At 47.8% G+C, this 21,607-nt stretch overlaps 1 protein-coding gene across 2 annotated transcripts in view; it reads right to left on the bottom strand.

Moving 5' to 3' along the window:
- Positions 1 to 21,607, bottom strand: part of HK2 (hexokinase 2) — a 60,276-nt gene that overhangs the window by 28,364 nt on the left and 10,305 nt on the right. Inside the window, exon 1 of one of the 2 annotated variants that reach the window (XM_082229954.1) lies at positions 11,406 to 11,607. The exons of the other annotated variant lie outside the window; for it this stretch is intronic. Within the exon in view, the coding sequence (XP_082086080.1) occupies positions 11,406 to 11,468 (63 nt within the window). The 5' untranslated portion in view covers positions 11,469 to 11,607. Of the gene's footprint in view, positions 1 to 11,405; positions 11,608 to 21,607 lie in introns of those variants that run through there. 2 annotated transcript variants of the gene reach the window in all.

Below are 21,607 nucleotides of genomic sequence, written 5' to 3'. Positions count from 1 at the left end.
CTGAAAGAGCTCAAAGCTAAGCTAGAGGGTGAGGTCATCTGGATCTCAAATTCCATATGCTGCAACTCCACAGAGACACAATATATGTCAATGAAAGGGGAAACTCTGTCCTTGCTGCGGCTTAGTCTGGGCAACTTCCAAGGAGGAAATTATTGAACGCAGAAAAACCCCGGTGCCTGCCAGGTTAAGCAAACACAAGGCCAGGCTTAGAAAAAGCTGCCCTGTGCAGAAGGAAAAGGGAGACATGAATGGTCAACTGACACCCAGGGAGCGGAAAGTCTCCCTCTCCCAGGGAAGGAATACCAACAGGTGCAGCCTGTGCAATTGCTGCCTCTTAGAGAACCTTCTCGGCCACAAGTGGAAGCAACGAGAGGGCGTCACACTGGTGTGAGCTGGAAGAGCAGCCCACCAGCACCTGAGGCCTCCATAAGAACATAAGCAGTGTTCTCAGATATATAATCTAGTTGCCAAATAGCACCTTAAACCTAGGTTGCCACAAAGGAATCTCAAGGCACCCTTTCCCCCCAGTGAGATTTATTATTGTTGTTATTATTCATTTCGTTTCTATACTGCTTTATGTTTTCAAGAAAGAATCTCAAAGTGGTTTACAACACACTGAAACACCAACAAAGCAATCCAGAATAAAACAAATTCAAGCTTCAAGGAAAATATTTCAGATCCTTCTCTGAGTTACATTTTGCTTTCCCGATATTTATTTATTTACTTAATTCATATAGCTGCCCCATAGCAGAGGTACTCCAGGAAGCCAGTGTGGAGTAGTGGTTAGAGTGTCAGACTAGGACCTGGGAGATCAGGGTTCAAATCCAGGGGCGCCGACTTATAAAAAATATTGGGGGGGCCCATACCGGGGTCCTGCCGCTGGTTCGCTTGGGTAGCCGGGAGAACGCAGTTCGAGGTGGCGGTGTTGGGGAGAGACCCTGGCTCAGGGCGCCACGAGACTTGGCGGCCGGCGGCCTATCTGGCGGGTTTTGGAGCGTATTTTGGGGGAGCGATTGGGGAGGAGGGGGCTTGTTGCCGGATTCTTCAGCTGGGCCGGAGATCTGCTGCTGGGGGGTCCCTGGGCCGAGTTGTGAGCACGGCCTGCTGAAGGGAGATCCAGCCGATTGCGCGCCGGGGACGGCCGGGGCTCTCCGGCTAGGGCGCGCGGCTGGCTGGCTGGCTGGCTGGCGAGGGAGCAGGTGGGGAGGAGGCGGGGGTCCTCACTCTCTTAGGAAACGCACCCGCACGCCCGATTGCCACGAAGTCCGAAGGGTGCGTGTGTGGAATTAAAAAGCAAAAATGAGATACAGGCAGGGCAGGCAAAGAGTTTTCCGCAAGAGGATGGAGGGCAGGTTGAAGAGAAAATCACTCAAGATGAGACAGTCAAATCAGCCATGATAAAATGGGCTCAGGATATTGGGTATAACATCATGTTTGAGGACTGGGAAAGGTTATGGACCACCGGAATGAAATTCACGGCATGTAATGCCTTGAAGGAAAATATTATGAAAATGATTTATAGGTGGTACATGACCCCAGTCAAGCTTGCAAAAATATATCACCTGTCTGATAATAAATGTTGGAAATGTAAGGAGGCTGAAGGGACATTCTTTCACCTCTGGTGGACTTGTCCAAAAGTGAAGGCCTTCTGGGAAATGATCTATAATGAGTTTAAAAAGGTATTTAAGTATACCTTTCCCAAGAAACCAGAGGCCTTCCTCTTGGGCATTGTCGGCCAGAAAGTGTTAAAGAAGGATAGAACTTTCCTTATGTACGCAACTACAGCAGCAAGAATACTTATCGCAAAATATTGGAAGACACAAGATTTGCCCACACTGGAAGAGTGGCAGACGCAAATGATGGACTGCATGGAACTGGCTGAAATGACTGGCAGAATCCGAGATTTGGGAGAAGAAACAACGGAAGAGGACTGGAAAAAATTTAAGGACTATTTACAAAAACAATATAAGTTGTATGAATGTTAAAAATTTACACGATTCGGAAACTATAGCTTCAGCAATTAGATTTGGGAAACAGGAAATTATATTTTAAGAAAAGGTCAAAATCTAAGGTAATACTATGTTTAATTTAAGATATAAGTAACTGATGAAAAGTATGTTAAATTTAGAGGTATAGTATTTGAAAAGTACAAAATAAGGTACGAAACAAGGTAATAATTTGCTGATATCTTTATTATAAAGAATGCAGGGTAAGGGAGATGCGAGGAAGTCCAGTTAGTTATATAAAAAATGTGTTGAATGGTTGGTTTTCTTTTCTTCTTTTTCTTTTTTTCTTTTTCTTGTTCTTTTACTTTTTTCTTCAGTGTATGTTTCTAACTTTGTATTTGAAAACTTAATAAAATATTTATAAAAAAAAGAGAGAGAGAAAATCCTTTCGCTTTTCTGGGGCGCAGGGAAGTCTCAGAGCCGGAGGTTGGGGAAGGGACCCCCTTTGCTCTGCCCTCTTCTCCCGTCTTCGATTCGCATGGGGGTCCCCGCCCGAGCTTGCCTGGCCACCGGGCCACACAAGGGCCGCGCTCTACGCGGCGCACCTTGCTAGCCGCGCAGCTGTCCTCCGCGGCTGCGGAGCGGCCCTGCGCCGGTGCCCAGCCCCTCTGGGCGCCCGCTGCGCTGCCAATGACAAGCGGGCGACGTCGCGGGCGGGGAAGGCGTCGCTTTCTTTCCCGATCCTTCATCCTCCCAGTCTTCCAGCCCTTTTGTGGGTTGGAAGCTCGTCTCGTTCGCCCTTCTCCTTTCTTCACCCTGCGCGCAATTTTCCTCCCTCGTCTCCCTCCCCATTTCTCCTTCCTTCCTTCCTGACTGACTGACTGACGGGCTCGGGCTCGGGCTCGGGCTTCGGGTAGGGCTCGGGCTCAGGCTCGGGCAGCCACAGCGTCGGCGGTGTTGGCGATCGGCGGCGCGGGGGGATGGCCCTCCCGGGGGAGCCGGCGCTGCTCAATGGGGTTGCCAAGGAGACAGGCCGGCCGCCCCCCGCCCTCGGCCCGGCGCCCCCCGCCGCGCCGGTGCCCTATAAAAGCCGCGGACGCGCCAAGCGTCGACAGGCAGAGCCAGCGCGGCGGCGGCGCTCTGCTGGAGGGGCGCTCGAAATTATTGGGGGGGCTGAGCCCCCCCCAAACGAATTTTTGAGGGGGCTCGGGCCCCCTCAAGCCCCATGGAGTCGGCGCCTATGTTCAAATCCCCACTCAGTCATGAAGCTCACTGATTGACCCTGGGCCAGTCACAGCCTCTTAATCTACCTCACTGGGTTGTTGTAGGGATTAAATGTGGAGGGGGTGAACCATGTACTCCTTGGAGAAAAAGGAGGGCTATAAATGCAATAAACGAATTCTTCTGCTTAACTACCTAAGAAAGCTGGAGGGGCTAGTCAGATGCTACTGTTATGAGAGGGAGAAAAACTTTCTCTACGCAATACAATGCAAAAATTCCAAATGCCTCCTTGTGTTACGCAGGCAAGTGAGCCAGCACAGCCGCTGCCACCCCATCTCAGTGATGACGCAAACAACCGAGGGGCAGGGCAAGACGTGCTTGCAGAACAAACCACATTTCTCTACCCATGTAGGAGCAAAAATGACACAGAACAGGAACTTTGGGCGTGGCTTTCACAATCCTCTGCCGGTTTGAGTATGAAGGGGTTGTACACCTATTGGAAGACAGGCTGCTTCCTGTAAGTCTTGCCTCCTCCCACTTCACATATCTTTCCAGGCAACCAGCCTGTCCCATGCTAGGAGTTATAGAGTATTTCCACAGTGCCAACTCAAGGGGGAAGAAGTGTGTCGTCATCTTCTTCTTGTAAATCTGGCCTTCTGCTGTTCTGCGCAAAATCAAGGAAACATTGCCAAATTAAAAACACAGGAATCACATGTGGTGCTTGTGGCTCTGCTCTGCTATTAAACGGCAAAGATGAACAATAGTGTGCTTGTTAACTTTGTGCTGCTGCCTCTCAAATGCATCCCAGGTTTGCGGAGCAACCTCCCAAAGCCCTTATGTAAGAATACCCATTTGGAAATGCCGCAGAAATGCTCATGGGATAAGTATGGAGAAAGACGGCAAAACAAGCCATGCATCACTCGCCCGGTCCTTCGGATGCAGCCACCAACCCACTGTCCTGCTGAAGTCAGTGGGCAGCAATAAGGGAAACCATGTGGAGAAACACATTGCACACCCACACCCTGAGAACAACTGGATCCCAGAGCCATGTGTCCCAACACAAGTTCCCCTGATGGCTGAAAGCTGACTGCAGCCCAATCAACATTCGACATTGTAAGCCGGTAAAAGTGGGGCTGGCACAGTTGTAGTCACAGCTAAAACCCCATCGGAAAACTGCTGTTGCTTGGAGAGCCACACAGCTCTTCGGCTTCAGGTTAATTTGAGCTCTCTGGAGCCTATAATAATAATAATAATAATAATAATAATAATCCTCTGCACCCTCTGAAAGATAAATTGGCCCCAAACAACCAATATATCCTGGCATATTAATGTTTCGCACTATCCTTAAAATGCTAAAGAGGAGCTCTGACAGTTACGGTACTTTCCTGGTGGTTGCCCCACCACGGCCCACACGTTAAGCATAGGTGAGCAAGCTAAGATTTAGGATCAATCCCAAGAAGCACAGGGAGCCTTGGAGGGGGAGCCACGGGCCTTTAGATCACTTCCTACTGCAGCAAGGGCTGAAGAAACTGGGCCTGCTTGTGGCTTCATGAATGAAGCATAACAGTTACCCAAAGCCCTTTCACAGCAGAACATGAGTCACTTTCCCGCTTGTCGGGTTCCTCCCTCCCCTGGTTCATCTCCACTCAGTTAGCACCACAGCCTGTGTCTGAACTCTTAGCTGGGACAGAGAGTTAGCAACCAATTACCAAGCAGAAGCCTGGGCCCTCCTGCTGCAGCCTCATGGCATTCAGACACACCTTCGGCAGGGAGGGCAGCCACTGCCAATAATGAAAGGGGAAGGGCTGTAGCTTAGCAGCAGAGCATCTGCTCTGCATTCAGGTCCCCATCATCTCCAGGTCGGCCCAGGAGACAGCCCTGCATGAATAGGGCATGTGGAATTTTTCAGCTTCCAGAAATGAGGGGTGCTAAAAAGTTGTAACATGACTTGGGAATTCAAAAGATATTTTGGTTCAATTAATATAGTCTAGTTTTGCTTGGTAAGTGGAAAGTGTGTAAAATTGCATAGAAATCATTAAAAATGATTGCCAATTACATGCAGTTGTTGTTGTTGTTTAGCATTACCTAATATTTCCAGAAGGTAAAATTAAAATTCTTTGGTTTTCCAAAAATAGTTTATGTGCTTCTTTACCAAACGTAGATAGACTTATCAAGTTAAGTACAGTGGTACCTCAGGTTACATACGCTTCAGGTTACATACGCTTCAGGTTACAGACTCCGCTAACCCAGAAATAGTGCTTCAGGTTAAGAACTTTGCTTCAGGATGAGAACAGAAATCGTGCTCCGGCGGCGTGGCAGCAGCAGGAGGCCCCATTAGCTAAAGTGGTGCTTCAGGTTAAGAACAGTTTCAGGTTAAGAACGGACCTCCGGAATGAATTAAGTACTTAACCCGAGGTGCCACTGTAGCAGATTTGAACTTAAGAACTACCCTGACAAACTAATCAACCTGCTATAGACCCACAAACATCATCTTAGTCAGCATCTTTGTAGGTTTTGGTTGGGTTCTGCCAGGAAGGGTTTAGATTTTGAAAGACTTGGATTCCGATCCTGTCTCAACTTGCTGGCTTGCTTGATTCCCTCAACCAAAATCACTAGCTTTAGAGAGAACAGGCAAAGATTGAGGCACAGCAAGGATCTATTATAGTCCACCTCTATGCACGTTTACTCAGAGGTAAATATCACTGAGTTCAATTGGGCTTGCTCCAAAGCTAAGTCTGCATACGATTGCTGCTTCACTGCACATCCCTATGCACATTTACCCTCAAATTCTCACAAAGTTCAGGGGTTTACTCACCAGTAGGTGTGCTTCTAATTATAGAATAATTATAATTATAGAATAATTAATTATAATTATAGAATAATTATTCCAATTATAGAATATTCTGTGGATAGATGACTTCATTCACAGGCCCTTTTCGCAGACTCTGCTCAATGATGCTAAACTTCTTGGCAACGAAACTCAACTTTGAGAGTGATCTAGGTATGCCAATGCAGGTGCCCTCTTTGGGAATATCCCAGCAATGTAAACACAAATGGATACCCTGAATTGCTAGAAATTATAAGCCAAAAGAGCTGTCTCACTGTCTTTCCTTTGCATCTCCTCCACCTCAAATTGCATCAGTTTACAGTGCAACTTCTGCAAGAGCATAAATTTCCATGAGTCACATTCATAAGTAAGGGCTGGGGAAGTTCCTTTTCCTAAACGCTGGCAAATATTAATTAAGAAAAGAGGGAAAACATTACAGAATCCCTTGATTACAGAAAAACCGAGTTTATAGCTCAACAACAAAAGTCAGTGACTTATATAACATGACTGCAGTGTTTCAACAGGCACATCCCAAGGGCAGTTCATGAGGAACTGGGATTCTGAACTGGAAAGGCCCTGGGGAAAGCTGGAAAACAGAATCATAGAATCGTAGAATTGGAAGAGGCCACAAGGGTTATCTAGCCCAACCCCCTGCAATGAAGGGCATTTTCACCCAACCTGGGGCTCGAACTCATGACCCGGGGATTAAGAGTCTCATGTTCCACCAACTGAGCTGAGATTTGTGTTTACAGCTTTGGAACCCTCTGGAGATTTTTACCTGCCCACCTCTTTCTTTGGAAGCAGCACATTGCTGGTTTCCACCAACCACAATAAAACTGCAGTTGGTCAATCAGGTCCCTCTAGAATAGCCTCACCCATTTCTGGTACTTCCAAGATGCTTCTAGGTCAAGTCTGAATAACACAATGGATTAAGGTAAAAGGTAAGGTAAAGGACCCCTGGACGGCTAAGTCCAGTCAAAGGCGACTATGGGGTTGCGGCACTCATCTCACTTTCAGGCCGACGGAGCCGACGTTTGTCCACAGACAGCTTTCCAGGTCATGTGGCCAGCATGACTAAACCGCTTCTGGTGCAAAAGAACACCATGACGGAAAGCAGAGTGCACAGAAACACTGTTTACCTTCCTGCCACAGCAATACCTATTTATCTACTTGCACTGGCGTGCTTTCAAACTGCTAGGCTGGAAGGAGCTGGGACAGAGCAACGGGAGCTCACCCCGTCGCGGGGATTCGAACTGCCGACCTTCTGATCAGTAAGGCCAAGAGGCTCAGTGGTTTAGATCACAATGCCACCCGCATCCCTAACCCAATGGATTAGAATTTTAAGAATCTGGGATTTTTCGTCCCACATTACATAAGAACAGTTACTCACTTGACATCATCAAGTGCTCTCCAACCTTTTCTAATGCGCCAACAAGGATGCAGGGGCTACCTCAAAAGGATGCCCCTTTGGGGGTTCTATGTCTCTGACTGCACTAAGGGCTCTACAAATTGCATGCAATACTTTCCCAAAGTTTATTCCACGCCATGTGCTGCAGGGAAGGTAGGCAACACCACCGAGGTTCAAGCAGTTTGGTTTGCCAGGGTGTGTCCTGAACAAAAAGAAAGGGGGTGCCTTCCCCCAACCCTCCCCCCAATTCTTATTCTCTTTATTTTCTGGGTCCCAAACTACACCTATCCAAATGAGATCTGGTTGCTGCAGGCATGGTCCATTTTAAGTGGAAGAATCACTTCCAAAAGTGACCCACTTTGGACAGAAAATAGTTAAAAGTTCAGACCCTTCTCTCCTCCACAAGGAGGGACAAACTATTATTTCACAGGGAGCAGCAATTAACAAGATCAAAGGAATGGCCAGGCTGTGGCATACAGGCTGTTCCCAAGTTGCAACTAAGTAAACCATCAAAAAGAAGAATGCCAATTATGCTACATTCCCTCTGTTACATCTTCATCTGCATAGAACATCCTTCACCTACTGGTGACTTCCAAATGCTCTTGGACTATAATTCCCATCAACCTCATCCACATGTAGGGCCTGTTTGCAGGTTTGGATGGGCAGATGAGGATGGAGGAGGGAGTCAATGAGCACTCAACCAAGGCAGAAGGCAGAAGGTTCGAGGGTTCCCCAACCTCATGGTCAGACTACAATTCCCACCAGTCAACATGGTTGCATGATGTTGATGTGTCCCCTGGTGCTGATACAAGTTGAAGTCTGAAACATCTGGAGGTCAGCAGGTGGGCAAAGGGCGCTGTAATGAGAAGGAGCCAACTCTGATGCTATCTGTGATCTTTGTCATAACTGCAGCGACTTTCATAGCAATAGAAAGAGATCACATGAGATCTCCATTTGTTATTTCTCAACCCAAGGTCAGAAAAGGAGACACGAGTTATGCAGTGTTGGCATATTTGCAGTCACATTCCTCCAGAGACAGAAATTAAAACCAGCGTAACATTTTAGAGACTTGCACAAGAAAAGGGAGGAGAGAAAGAATTAGAGCAAATAATGAAAGGAAGCAGAGGAACCCCTTTAGCCTGGTGTCAAATAACCTTCTGCACATGTGGAGGGATGGAGCTTCCCCTCCCATCACAGCAGGCCGTTCCCACACCCCAAACCTAGAGGAGAGGGAAGAAAATATCAAAACAGCTTTTCGGAACAGCTCCATTCCCTGCCCCTTGCTTTGCAAAAAGGATCTTTTTCTCCTCAGAAACCCTGATACAGTGGTACCTCGGGTTACATACGCTTCAGGTTACAGACTCCGCTAACCCAGAAATAGTACCTCGGGTTAAGAAATTTGCTTCAGGATGAGAACAGAAATTGTGCAGCAGCGGCATGGCAGCAGTGGGAGGCCCCATTAGCTAAAGTGGTCTTCAGGTTAAGAACAGTTTCAGGTTAAGAACGGACCTCCGGAACAAATTAAGTACGCAACCATAGGTACTACTGTAATTCTCACTAAGATTTCGTGACTTAAGTCAGCCCTGGGCCACAAGGAAAAAAGGGAGATGCCAGCAGCTCTTTTTTCCTCTGCAACTCTGGAGTCACAGGAAGGAGGAAAGCTGTAACAGTCCAACAGCTGGAATGAAGGGAATGGAGCAGAGAGGAGCAGGAAAGGTTTTCCGGAGATCAAAAGCACAGCAGAGGCAGCCCTTTCCCTGTGTGACTTTGACAGGCTGTGTGTGTGTGTCTGAGGGATCATCTAGATCATGGTAGTCCATGCAGCAGAGGCATTTTTTGGCAGTCCTCAGCAACATCTTATGCCCCTCCTAGCCCTCAGGCCACCTTCCCAAAGCCTAGTTAGTGTTTTCCCAGCTTTGGGAAGGCAACATGCAGGCATCAAATTCTGGCCTTGCTTCCCCACCACCACCACCACGCAGCAAGGCAGAGTGCGGCCGTGGGTTTCGTATCCAAGTACTCTCACTTGGTATGAAAAGTTAAGACTGCCCTGATCTAGATAGTAAGCCATCCAAAAGCAGAAGTGTGCCACTTGCATCAGTTCCTGTTGGGAGGCAACAGCTGCTTTGCTTCAGCTCTGTTTGCACACAAGCCAGCAAGGCTTGCCAGCAGGCAGGACAAAGTGGCTTCTGCAGGCAGCACATCTGGGACACTGTGAAGTAGAGTCGTGGGGGGGGCAGGCCGATCTGAGCTAGGATGCACAACCCCCACGGGACATCCTCCTGCATACAAGTCCCCCCACTCACTTGATGGGGAAGAGGCTGAGGAAAATGTCTCCCTGCAAAATAGCAATCAGATCACTGTTGACACTGATTGGCAGTGACTATTCAGGGCCTCAGACTGGGAGATGCCAGAGATTGTACCTGGCACCTTCTGCATGCACAGCAGTCACTCTACGGCCTGTCCCTGACACTGCCTGGTCAAAGGGCCATTTGGATGTTCTGCCTTGACAATCAGAGGGTTTGGGCTGGTCCTGCTGGCAGCAGGTCACCCACGTCCAAGCGCTGCTGCTGTGGGCACCCAGAGTGTTGGCACATTGAAGCCACTAGCAAGCTATAATGAAAGAGGTTGCCTTCTGTGGCCATCTGCTGCTCAGAGTCAGAAAGGCATTTGCAAGATTTGATAGCCAAGAGGTCATGATCCGGCTGACATGGAACCTTAAAGGCACCTAAAAACCCCAAATGGATGCATATTGCATCATTACAGGCAGCTGCACTCCACTCTGCACATGCCCTTGCCAAGATTAAGCCTGGGCATTGGAAACGAAAAGCCAACACAGAACCAAGTGGCAGGTTTACTCACAGAACCAGGTTTACTCAAGAAATACCACACAAAAGCTTTGCATCAGCATAGGCTCTGCAGAAGCATGCCCACATCTATAAATCTTCATGTGGCATGTTATTATTTTAAGCTACTGCAAACTCAAGTCATCTGTATTTAAATACAATTAATCTTGCTCCTGAGGCTCCAACCACACACACTAGTCTCTCCCACAGAGTTGCTAGGCTAAAAAAAGGAGTTTTCCCAATGCCTAAAGTTCTCAGAACTAAGCAAGCTTCTAAAAAGGTAGGTTTAAAAAAGTCACTGCCTCGAGGCTGATGTCCACGGAAGCGGATGCCACAAGGAGGCGGGGCGTAATTTCTAAGTGAAAACAGATTCCTTTGTTGTCTGGGGGGGGGGGAGATCATCCGGGATCCCTCCATCACCACTACCCGCTCCTGGCATCATAAAGGCTGGAAGAGGCCGGGGAAGGAGTAGCCCCAAAATGCTGTCGGGGGGGGGGAGGGGCGGCTTTCTTCCAATCGTATCACGGCATGGACTTTCCCCCTCCATCCTGATCCACTGAAGGGAGCAACTATCGAGAAGGAAAAAGCAGGATTGGGACCCTATCTCTTCCAGATAGTCGTGGAGGGGGGCGGCGCTCTCCTCTGCAATACATGAAAAGTTTGGAGAACGAAACAGACTTCAGTATTGGGGGGGGGGGGAGGCCACAGTCCAGCCCCCACAAACGGGAGGGGAGAAAGGGTCCCATCTGCATTCCACGTGGAAGCCGGAAAGAGCGCCTCGCATCTCCTACTGCAGCTAATATAATCCTATTTCTCCCCGGGCAGTGGGCAGATCTTGGCGGCAGCCACCGCCGCCGCCCCTTCTTCCCCCTGTCCCGGGAAACGGGGCGCCCAGAGCCGCCCAACCCACCTAAGACGAGAGGTCCCTGGGTTCCCTTTCACGAGATCTCCGCGTCTCCCGCGCAGACGGGAATTCCCCGCTTTTAAGCTCCAACTTAAAAAGCACGCAAACGTTCCTTGCGCGTCCCTCTGAGCGCGTGCAGAGCGGCGCCCCCCCCCCCATAATCGCGCCGCCGTTTCCGGAGCGGGCCCCCGAGCTGCCCCCACGTGCTCGCCCCGCTCCCTCGCCCAGCCCGGCCGGGGCCCCGGCGCGCCCTCACCCGCTGCACTTGGCTGTGGTTGAGCTCGGTGAAGAAGTACGCCAGCAAGTGGGAGGCGATCATGGCGCGGCGAGACGGGGGCCCGGAGCCCCGGAGCCGGGAGAGGGCGGCGAGGAGGAGGCGGAGGCGGCCCTGCCTGGCTACCCGGCGCGGGAACAAAGTGGCTTCTTGAGGCTCGCCAGCGATGCCATCCTCCCCGGCCGGCTCCCGCGTGACGCGCCCTGCCCGGCGCCTCCCATTGGCCCCGGCCGGAGGGTGTGTAGAGCCTCAGCTCGAAGCAGGAGGAGGAGGAGGAGGAGGAGGAGGAAGGCGGCTGCTCGGAAAGCTCAGCGGCCCACCCAGGCGGCAGCAGGCTCCTGAGCGAGTGCAGAGTGCAGTGCCCGCCCCGCCCCTCCCACAGCCGAGGCTCCCCAAGGAAAAACGCGCCCGGGAGGTTGCGGCTCTGTTTGTCCCCCCACGCGAGGCGCTTCTACTCCGACCCAAGTCCCAGGATCCGTGCCCAGGCTCTGAAAACAACACAAGCGCCCGCTTGGGCATAGCCTCGGGTATCCGAATGGGCCCAATGCGCCACCGGGCCCTTCCCTTTGCACCTCCCTGGCCACGAGGGCGCTTTCTCGCTCTGGGCATCTTGCGTGGGGCGGCTGAGCAAAAGGAGCCCTAAAGAGAGGCCAGTTTGGGGATTGGGGCTCTTTATTGTCCTGCAAGTGCAACATCGGAAACTAGCTGCGCCCCCACGTTCTGCAGAGAGTCTGCGCCCCTCCAGGCACCGCATCCCGCCCCGACCCGCCGCGCACATGGCGCTCCGGCTCCCAGGTTGAGCTGAGGACTCGACGCGCCGCCCTGCCCTGCGCTGCCCCGCCTTCGCCGGCGTCGTCACTCCGCCGGGGGCTGGCGAGCGTGCAGAACCGCACGACGCTCGCCTGAGCCGGGAGGGGCTGGCGCAAGGATCGCCGCCTGCCGGAGACGCGCGGCGGCGTCGGGTTCCTGAGCGCGTGCGGAGTGCGGCCCCGGGGCTAGACGCGCTGCTTCGGAGTTGGCTGCCGGCAGGCGCGGGCAGAACTCTGAAGGTGACGCGAAGCTCACAGTACTCCCCTGCAGAGCCCAAAGGGTGGAGGAGCGAAAGAGTTCTTATCGGGACAGAAAGCCATTTTAAATTCCAGTATGCACCCTGAGGGTCGTGATGATTCTCCATTAAAAATGGCTTATGTAAGGAAAGCTAAAAGTGCTTTTGGTGCCCTTTGAGAAAAGACTTCCCAATAGAAAGCTTTATGGTGCTGTCCCGTTCTTTGGCAAAGATGGGGAACCTGTGGACTCCAACAGCATGGCTGGTGGTCAGGACATTTGTGCCCTGTCCTTCAAGCCCAGAAGAGCTTGCATGCAATCAAGCATAGTATTTGGAGACCCGCACAAATTTCCCACTCCTCTTCTACAGGATGGGCAAGCAATCCACTCAAACAGAGCTGTCAATCAGGCTGTCAGTTATTTTGCAAGTGGGATTGAACCACATACCTGGCAAATTCAGTCAGAGACATAGAAGACTTCCACACCACCAGTACATTCCAGGGTGGGTTCATTCACCTGCTGTCAAATGCAGGTTGTGTAATTTTTATTTTTATCATGTATTTTGTATTTTTTTATGTTGCATTTTTATGTTGCAAACCACCCTGAGATCTACAGATGAAGGGTGGTATACAAATTTTAATAATAGCAACAACAATAGCATATTTGGCCGCCTTGTGCAACAAAACCTATATCCAAAAAAACCCTCCACCCCACCACCCCAGACAGTTTGCAATAAGGACCGTGAAGGGGAAGATGCATTGAATATCTGAAATGATGATTGCTTGAACTAACGTCATATAACCTCACTGTATAGTCACAGTTGTATAATTGAGAACCAGTACGGTGTAGTGGTTAGCATGCTGGACTAGTACCTGGGAGACCAGGGTTCAAATCCCCCACTTAGCCCACTGGGTGTGACTGCCTGGGCCAGTCGCTGGCTCTCAGCCTAACCTGCCCCCGTAGGGTTATTGTGGCGGAGAAGTATGTATGCCACCTTAGCTTCTAAACTAACAAATCAGAATCAATGCTCTTTAGACTCACAACATTGTAGAACCTCCCACCCTGCATTCTTTGTACAATCAAGTCAGGGTGAATGCTGAACAAACAAGTTGTCCGGAAGTGATTGTACTGCATTGCCTGTGGTCTCTCCTCCAATGAAATGAAGGAGGAAACTGAAGATCTACTGTACTAGCTGAGTAGCATTAAGAAGCCGTGTGTCAGTCTACCAAAATAACTCCATCTACACTACTGGACACCCTGCCCCATGCTGGTGCTAAACTCCCCCAATGTCGATTTATGCTGGCAAGTTGCACCCACAGGGCAGAGAGTGGGCACAGCCTAGTTTTGCCACCCTCTAATCTCTATCATACCAGCAGCATGCCAGCAATAACAGTGGCTCTTTACAGTAGATCTGCAGCTGGTGGCTCATGAAGTTGATCATGGCAACGTCATTGGCTGCCTCCACATGCAGTGTTTGTAGACAGTGTAGTCCCTGACTGGGAGACCATGGCATAGATTCAAGTAATGCCAGGGACACACCTGCTGTTTTTACGTTGTTTCTTATTTGTGTGTATATATCCATTTAAAATATTATGAAATTGCTTCTTAAATAACATGCTTCACAAAGTGCTTTATCACACTGAACCCCCAATAACACCATGCAATATTATGAACATGAAGGGAGCGTGCTGGATCAGGCCACCCAGAGCCCCGTGGAGAACCCACAAGCAGGATTCGAGCACAGGAGCACACTTGCAGTTTCCAGCGACTGATATTCAGAAGCATTTCTGCCTGCGACTGTGAAGTCACAGCCATCATGGCTAGCAGCCATCGATAGACAAATTCTTGGAGGAGGGAGCCAATTCTCTTTTAAAGTCATCTTTGTGGTTGGTGGCCACATTACCTCTTGTGGGAGCGAGATCCATAATTCTAACTATGTGCTATTAATTTTAAAACAAAGAATCTGATCTAAAGCATTGCTGGCCGTGGTGGCTGGTCCATTGCAGCATCGCCCTCATCCAGCCCCCACCTATCTGCCTGCCTTCTTGCCTCAACCAGCCTAGGGGTGGCACTGGCCAAGGTTGTCCGCTTCCTCCTGCTCCTGGGGTTGCCCTTGGAAAGTCAGCAGGGAGGGGGAGATGGGGACAAAACTAGTTGGCTCTGCCTCTCCTCTTGGCACTGACTGGCTCTAATTACTGTTTCGGCTCCCTGCCTTCTGCCCCGTGAGTCCAGCTGGGTGCCAGCCACTGTGGCCAGTCACTGTGTTTTCTTCCTTCCCTGCAAAGCTGAATAGGTACAGGTGGTGTAGCCGCAAGACATTGAAATTCTGAGCGTAAACCTGCTCTGCTCATCTGTGTAACATCCTACCACTCTTGGGCAAGAGAGCTAGTGGTTAGAGTGTTGGGCCAGGTCCTGGGAAACTGGGGTTCAAATCCCCCACTCAGCCGTGAAGCTCACTGGATGTCACCCTGGACCAGTCACTGCCTCTCAGCCTAGCCTGCCTCTCAGGGCTGGTTGTGGGGTGTTAAACAAGGAGGGGGCAACCACATGCATCACTTTGAGCTCCTTGGAGGAAGAGCTGGGGTAGAAATGAAATAAATAAATAAAATGTGTTAGGGTGTTTTTTTTTGAGGGGGGGTGAAGAGGATGAAACCAGCCCAGCTAAATCAGCAGCTGCAGTACTTTGAAATGATTACCCAATTTTGATGGCCAGTTATGGGGTTTTGATCTATGGAAATAATCTACAAAGATGGATGCATTTAATTAGGGAACAAGAAGTTAGCAGCAATTTAAGATGTTAAAAATACCATGGAAGGTGGAGCTCGAGTGTGGTTTCACTATATCCTAGGGCCACAATGTTTAACCAGTTAATTAGTTGATTAAGGCTGTGGTTCTGTACACAGCTGCATGGGAGTAAGCCCCATTGAACTCAATGGAGCTTGTTTCAGAATAAACTTTCATAGAATTACCTTATATAACTGGTGCTGATTAATTGGAAAGCAAATGTCTCAGAGCTTATTAGTAAGACAAGTGCCTATGGAAAGTGCAGCTGGCAAGAAGCAGCATTTTAAAATTAGGAAATCCAGGACCTCTTTTACATAGGAGGGTGACAGTGACTCTTCTGCCTCCAGGACGACACGCACGCTCAACCTCTAAAGTAGGGCTGGGCGATAACTGGTTTTCAATATCGCGATATATCATCAGCGAAATATTGTGATATATCATGATATGATATATATCATGAAATAAGGAAGGAACTACGCAGAGGCAAACAGGACAATGTCCTGGCAACTACTTCTGCAAGTCCTCACAATCCACCGCCGCTACTGCCAGCACACTCTATCACTGCCGCAAGGCCTTATAGGCCACGGCCGTTACTGCTGCCACTTTCCATTGATTTGGACAAAATGGCCTTGTGAACCAATTTTGGGCCATGGGCAGGAAGTTCTTTTTTTTATAAAATTTTTATTGAATTTTCACAATTTATATAAATACACACAATACACAATACAAACATACAAACACAAAAACAAACATGTATAATTTCAAATCCTTTTTTCTTAAAACTTATTTCACCGACCTCCTCATACCTCCCCTTTCTCTGCATTCCAATTTCAAAATTTATTTCAGCAAATCCTCCCTCTTAATTTTATCTAGTTGTTTCCTTTTCTTTTCCTCTACTTAATCTTTACAGCTGTAATCCACTTACTTTCTATAACCACAACATTTTAGCACTCATTAATTTTACAAAATTTCTTAAGATAAATTTTAAATTTCTTCCAATCTTCTTCTGCCGTCTCTTTCCTCTGGTCTCGGATTCTGCCAGTCATCTCAGCCAAAGCCATATACTCTATCACCTTCATCTGCCATTCTTCCAGAGTGGGTAAGTCTTGTGTCTTCCAATACTTTGCGATGAGTATTCTTGCTGCCGTTGTAGCGTACATGAAAAATGTTCTATCTTTCTTTGACACCAATTGGCCGACAATGCCCAAGAGAAAGGCTTCTGGTTTCTTAGGGAAAGTACATTTAAGTATCTTTTTCATTTCATTATATATCATTTCCCAGAAGGCCTTAATCTTCGGGCACGTCCACCAAAGGTGAAAAAAAGTACCTTCAGTTTCTTTACATTTCCAACAATTATTATCAGGCAAATGGTAGATTTTTGCAAGCTTGACTGGGGTCATGTACCACCTGTAAATCATTTTCATAATATTCTCTCTTAAGGCATTACATGCCGTAAATTTTATACCGGTGGTCCACAACTGTTCCCAGTCAGCAAACATAATGTTATAACCAATGTCTTGTGCCCACTGATTTCACTGTTTCATCTTGTGTATTCCATTTCAGCAGTAAGTTGTACATTCTTGACAAATTCTTAGTATTGGGTTCTAACAGTTCTGTTTCTAATTTTGATTTCTCCACCTGGAAGCCAATTTTCCTGTCCTGTTTGTAAACCTCCATTATTTGATAATAATGGAGCCAATCTCGTACTTTAACCTTCAATTTCTCGAAACTCTGTAATTTCAGTTTATCTCCCTCCTGTTCCAAAATTTCCCAATATTTTGGCCATTTGGCCTCCATATTAAGCTTTTTCACAGCTTTTGCCTCCATTGGCGACAACCACTTTGGGGTTCTATTTTCCAACAAGTCTTTATATCTAGTCCAAACCTTATATAATGCTTTCCTAACAATATGATTTTTAAAAGCTTTATGCGCTTTAACCTTGTCATACCATAAATATGCATGCCATCCAAATACATGGGCAGGAAGTTCTGCAACACCTGATCCATTGTAAATTGGAAAGTGTGCACTGGAAGGTTCAAGTGCCTCTTTCTACAAATGTTAAATTGTGTTTTGTGCTTTAAAAAACAAACGTTTTCCACCCTGATTGCTTTCAGAGAAATAAATCTTTAGTTTCTTCATGGAGCTTCACTTTGTAATTTTATAGCTCTCCCCTTTTAAAGGGCTGTCTTCCTCTCCCTTGTACTGTGCCCTGTGAATCTAAAAGCCCCTCCCAGGGCATCTGTCCTGTCTAAATATAGCCTCAATGTAGTTTTATTGAATGCTGTAAAGGGCACGGAAGAATTAATACTTCCTGGGGAGCCTTCTGTACAACAGCACCTTGACTGGATTTTACAATCCCTCGCAATCACTCTCTAAGGCAAGTCATTTAGCACAGAACCGAGAGGGAGACTTTGTTCTCCCAGAGGACATTAGAGGTGTATCTGAACCACACAGGTACAGGGGTGGGCTGATACGGTTGGAAGCCACTCCACGAAAAAACAAGGCCCCTGCCCAAAGAAAACTATTTAGAAGAGTTGGGAGTGGGAATGGGAGTTATTGCCACATTTTTTAAATAAAAAGGTTCTAGGCTGGAACCCTTTTTGATGTGGAAAGAGGCACGTTCTTATGTGAAGTTCCTCAGAATCTAATGTGGTCCAAATCCAAGCAGAGATTTATTGCCAGAAGAGCAACAGACAGTGGTCCATCCAGGTTAGCACCCCATTCTTAGATGATCCAGACACTTATCTAGCCCTTATATAGGGAAAGATCCTTTGAAGTCAAGCCTGCTACTGTCACAGATGCTGGTGCTGTTTAATCTTTTCAGCATGACACTACGTCATTCACTGACTCCTGCTAAACCCCAGGCAAAATGAATGCGTGACTCAGGCTCAATAGAATGGAGAACATCTGCCCTTTGCTTGTAAATGGCTTTTTAAAAACCCATTTCAAATAAGATTCATGCAAACAGTGGGTAGCTAAGCCCTTTCCTCAAGCATCTTGGTAGGTTTGCACAGATAAAATATGAACGGCATTCTCACTACCAGTCCATCTAGCCCAGCATCCTGTTCTCACCTTGGCCAACCAGATGCCCAAATGGGAGGCCCACAAGCAGGAGACGAGCACAAGAGCAACTCGCCCCTCCTCTGGTTTCCAGCAACTGGGATTCAGGAGCATGAAGGCAGAGAAGACCTGTCCTGGCTAGTAGCCCCGATAGCCTTCTCCTCCATGAATTTGTCTCATCCTCTTTTAATGCCACCTAGGATGGTGGGAGGGAGTTCCACAGCTTAACTATGCATAATATAATTCCTTCCAGTAGCACCTTAAAGACCAACTAAGTTAGTTCTTGGTATGAGCTTTCGTGTGCATGCACACTTCTTCAGATACACTGAAACAGAAGTTGCCAGACCCTTCTGTTTCAGTGTATCTGAAGAAGTGTGCATGCACACGAAAGCTCATACCAAGAACTAACTTAGTTGGTCTTTAAGGTGCTACTGGAAGGAATTATTTTATTTTATTTTGACTATGGCAGACCAACACAGCTACCTATCTGTAACTATGCATAATATGAAGACATACTTTCTTTTATCTGTCCCAAATCTGGATGTGTTACTGTTAACAAAGCAAGCCAGCTGCCTAAACTTTTGCTTTGCCAGCACTAAGGTAGTTCCTCCTCTCAGGCTCACATTCGAAAGACACAATGCAGGAGGGAAAGGGGAGGGTTGGGAAGAGGGGAAGCAACCTCAGAGTGACAGCCGTTGTAATACAGCTTTGCCTTTGCAGATTCTGGCCATGGGTAAGAGCAGCAGCCCGTGGCTGATATCAGTGGCAGCTCTGGCTGCCGTGCCCTTGATAAAAAGCAGCCTCATTGTGGCATCCATCTGAGGATCTGTGGGACTTGTGGTTCTGTGGTTGGAAAGTGAGATGCTTTTACTAAAAGAGTCTGACCACAATTCCCAGAATCCCTTCAGAGAAACCTCTGAAGGTGCCTCAGGTGGTAGAATCCTGCGAGCGTGGCAGAACACACTCACACACACCACTGCCAGAGAAGCAGAAAGAAGCAGCGGCGACTGAACTCTTGTGAGATTTCGCCGCTGCTGCTGCTGCTGCTGCTGCTGCTGCTGCTGCTGCTACAGCTGCTACAGCTTCACCTTACTTTTCCCATGGCAATGAGCCACTCATCGCTGCTGCCACTAGAGAAGCAAGAAGTGGTGGCTTCTGTGTTCTGACGAGATCTCACTGGAAGCCGAAGCTGTGTGACTCCAGTAAGCAGGACTGCAGTAGCAGTGAGAGAACGGCGCCTTCCCATTTCTCCTCAGGCAGTAAACAGAATGTGTCCTGGTCATTTTACAGTTTCTTGAAATAGAAACAATCTTAGTCAGGCCAGTTTCCAAAGGGTAGAGAAGAGGCAGAGCATGTGGGGTGGGATGTGGGCAGAGCAAAGCATTCCTGCTGCTTGGCTGCTCAGGAAGGCAGAGCTCTAGGCTCCAGGAACACAAGCGGTCCTACCACCCTCATATCTGAGAGCAGCATTTCAATATATAGGTATCTGCCTATAGACATAAAAGTGTGATGCTCTCATCACATGCAGCTCCCGTTGGAGGATTTGCAGTGTCACATCACAACCTTGGAAATGGTGTGGGGAAAATGAAAGGGGCACTTAGTAGTTGCATGGGGTGGGGAGGGGAAGTTCTAGAGGGTTAATGTGGGGAGAATGGTGGGGGATTGGTGAGTAGAGTGAGCAAGGACACAGCAGTGTGTGTGTGTGTGTGTGTGTGTGTGTGTGTGTGTGTGTGTATATGACAGATCAGTATTGCTGCAGGGGTTCATGATGAAGAATACTGACAACTAGGGACAAAACTAGAGATCACAGCTCACTGGCAGAGCACATATGTTGCATGCAGGAGGTCCCAGGAAAAGTCTCTGGCATTTCCAGCCCATCCAGCTAGTGATGGAGAAGGCGCGTCTCTGTCTGAGTCCCTGGAGAACCATAGAGAATACTCAACAAGAATCCAGATGAACAAATAGTCTGACTTGATCTAAGGCAACTTCCATCATTGGCTCCTGCTACTGCCTTTTAGCATTTATCACACTATAGCATTTTCACAGGCATTTGTCTCTATAATTATTTTACAACAGCCTTCTAAGGTAGGCTAATATTATGATCTCCCTTGTTGCAGATGGGAGAAAGGCTCAGACAAGAGGCACTTACATAAACGTGAATCCAGATGCCAGCAATCTTGGCGTGAAAACACACCCAACATTTCCTTGCCCATACAGGGCTCAGAGGGAGCCGGTTTTTCCAGCTTTGCACACAGCTGACTGCCTATCCTTTGTGTCAGTCATGAGGTCTCTCCCTTTTCTGGGAGGATGGCTGTGGACAGTGTCACTTGGCTGGACTTTGCATCAGTCAGAAAGTTACTTCCCCCTTCCCACAGAGAAGTAGACAAAATGTGTTTTTTCAACAGTGCATGTCTGTTTGTGCAAAGGGATAAGCCAGTAAAGGCCGAAATATTGGGAAATTTTGGAGCATGACGGTGATAGAATAAAATTGCAGAGCTTTGAAAAATTGAAAAACAAAGTGAGAGATTGGCTCCATTATTACCAAATAATGGAGGCTTACAATTTGGACAAAAAAGTTGGTTTCCAGGTGGAAAAATCAAAATTGGAAACAGAATTGTTGGATCCAAAAATTAAGAATTTGTCAAGAATGTATAACTTGCTGTTGAAATGGAATACACAAGATGAAACAGTGAAATCAGCCATGATTAAATGGGCACAAGATGTTGGGCATAACATAATGATGGCTGACTGGGAACAGTTATGGACCACGGGTATGAAATTCACGGCATGTAATGCCCTAAGAGAAAACTTAATGAAAATGATTTATAGGTGGTACATGACACCAGTCAAGCTTGCAAAAATATACCATTTGCCTGACAATAAATGTTGGAAATGTAATGAGACTGAAGGTACATTTTTCCACCTTTGGTGGACATGCCCAAGGATTAAGACCTTCTGGGAGATGATTTATAATGAAATGAAAAAGATATTTAAATATACTTTTTTGAAGAAACCAGAGGCCTTTCTCCTGGGCATGGTCGGCCAATTGGTGTTAAAGAAAGATAGAACTTTTTTTATGTATGCAACAACAGCAGCAAGAATACTTATCGCGAAGTATTGGAAGACACAAGATTTACCCACACAGGAAGAATGGCAGATGAAGTTGATGGACTACATGGAATTGGCGGAAATGACTGGCAGAATCCGAGACCAGGGAGAAGAATCGGTGGAAGAAGATTGGAAAAAGATTAAAGACTCCTTACAAAAATACTGTAAAATTAATGAATGTTAGAAAA

The sequence above is a fragment of the Podarcis vaucheri genome (genome assembly GCF_965113315.1).
Source record: "Podarcis vaucheri genome assembly, chromosome: 7".
NCBI lineage: Eukaryota > Metazoa > Chordata > Lepidosauria > Squamata > Lacertidae > Podarcis > Podarcis vaucheri.
Note: the sequence above shows the minus strand (reverse complement) of the source record. Positions and strands in the feature narration are given on the sequence as shown.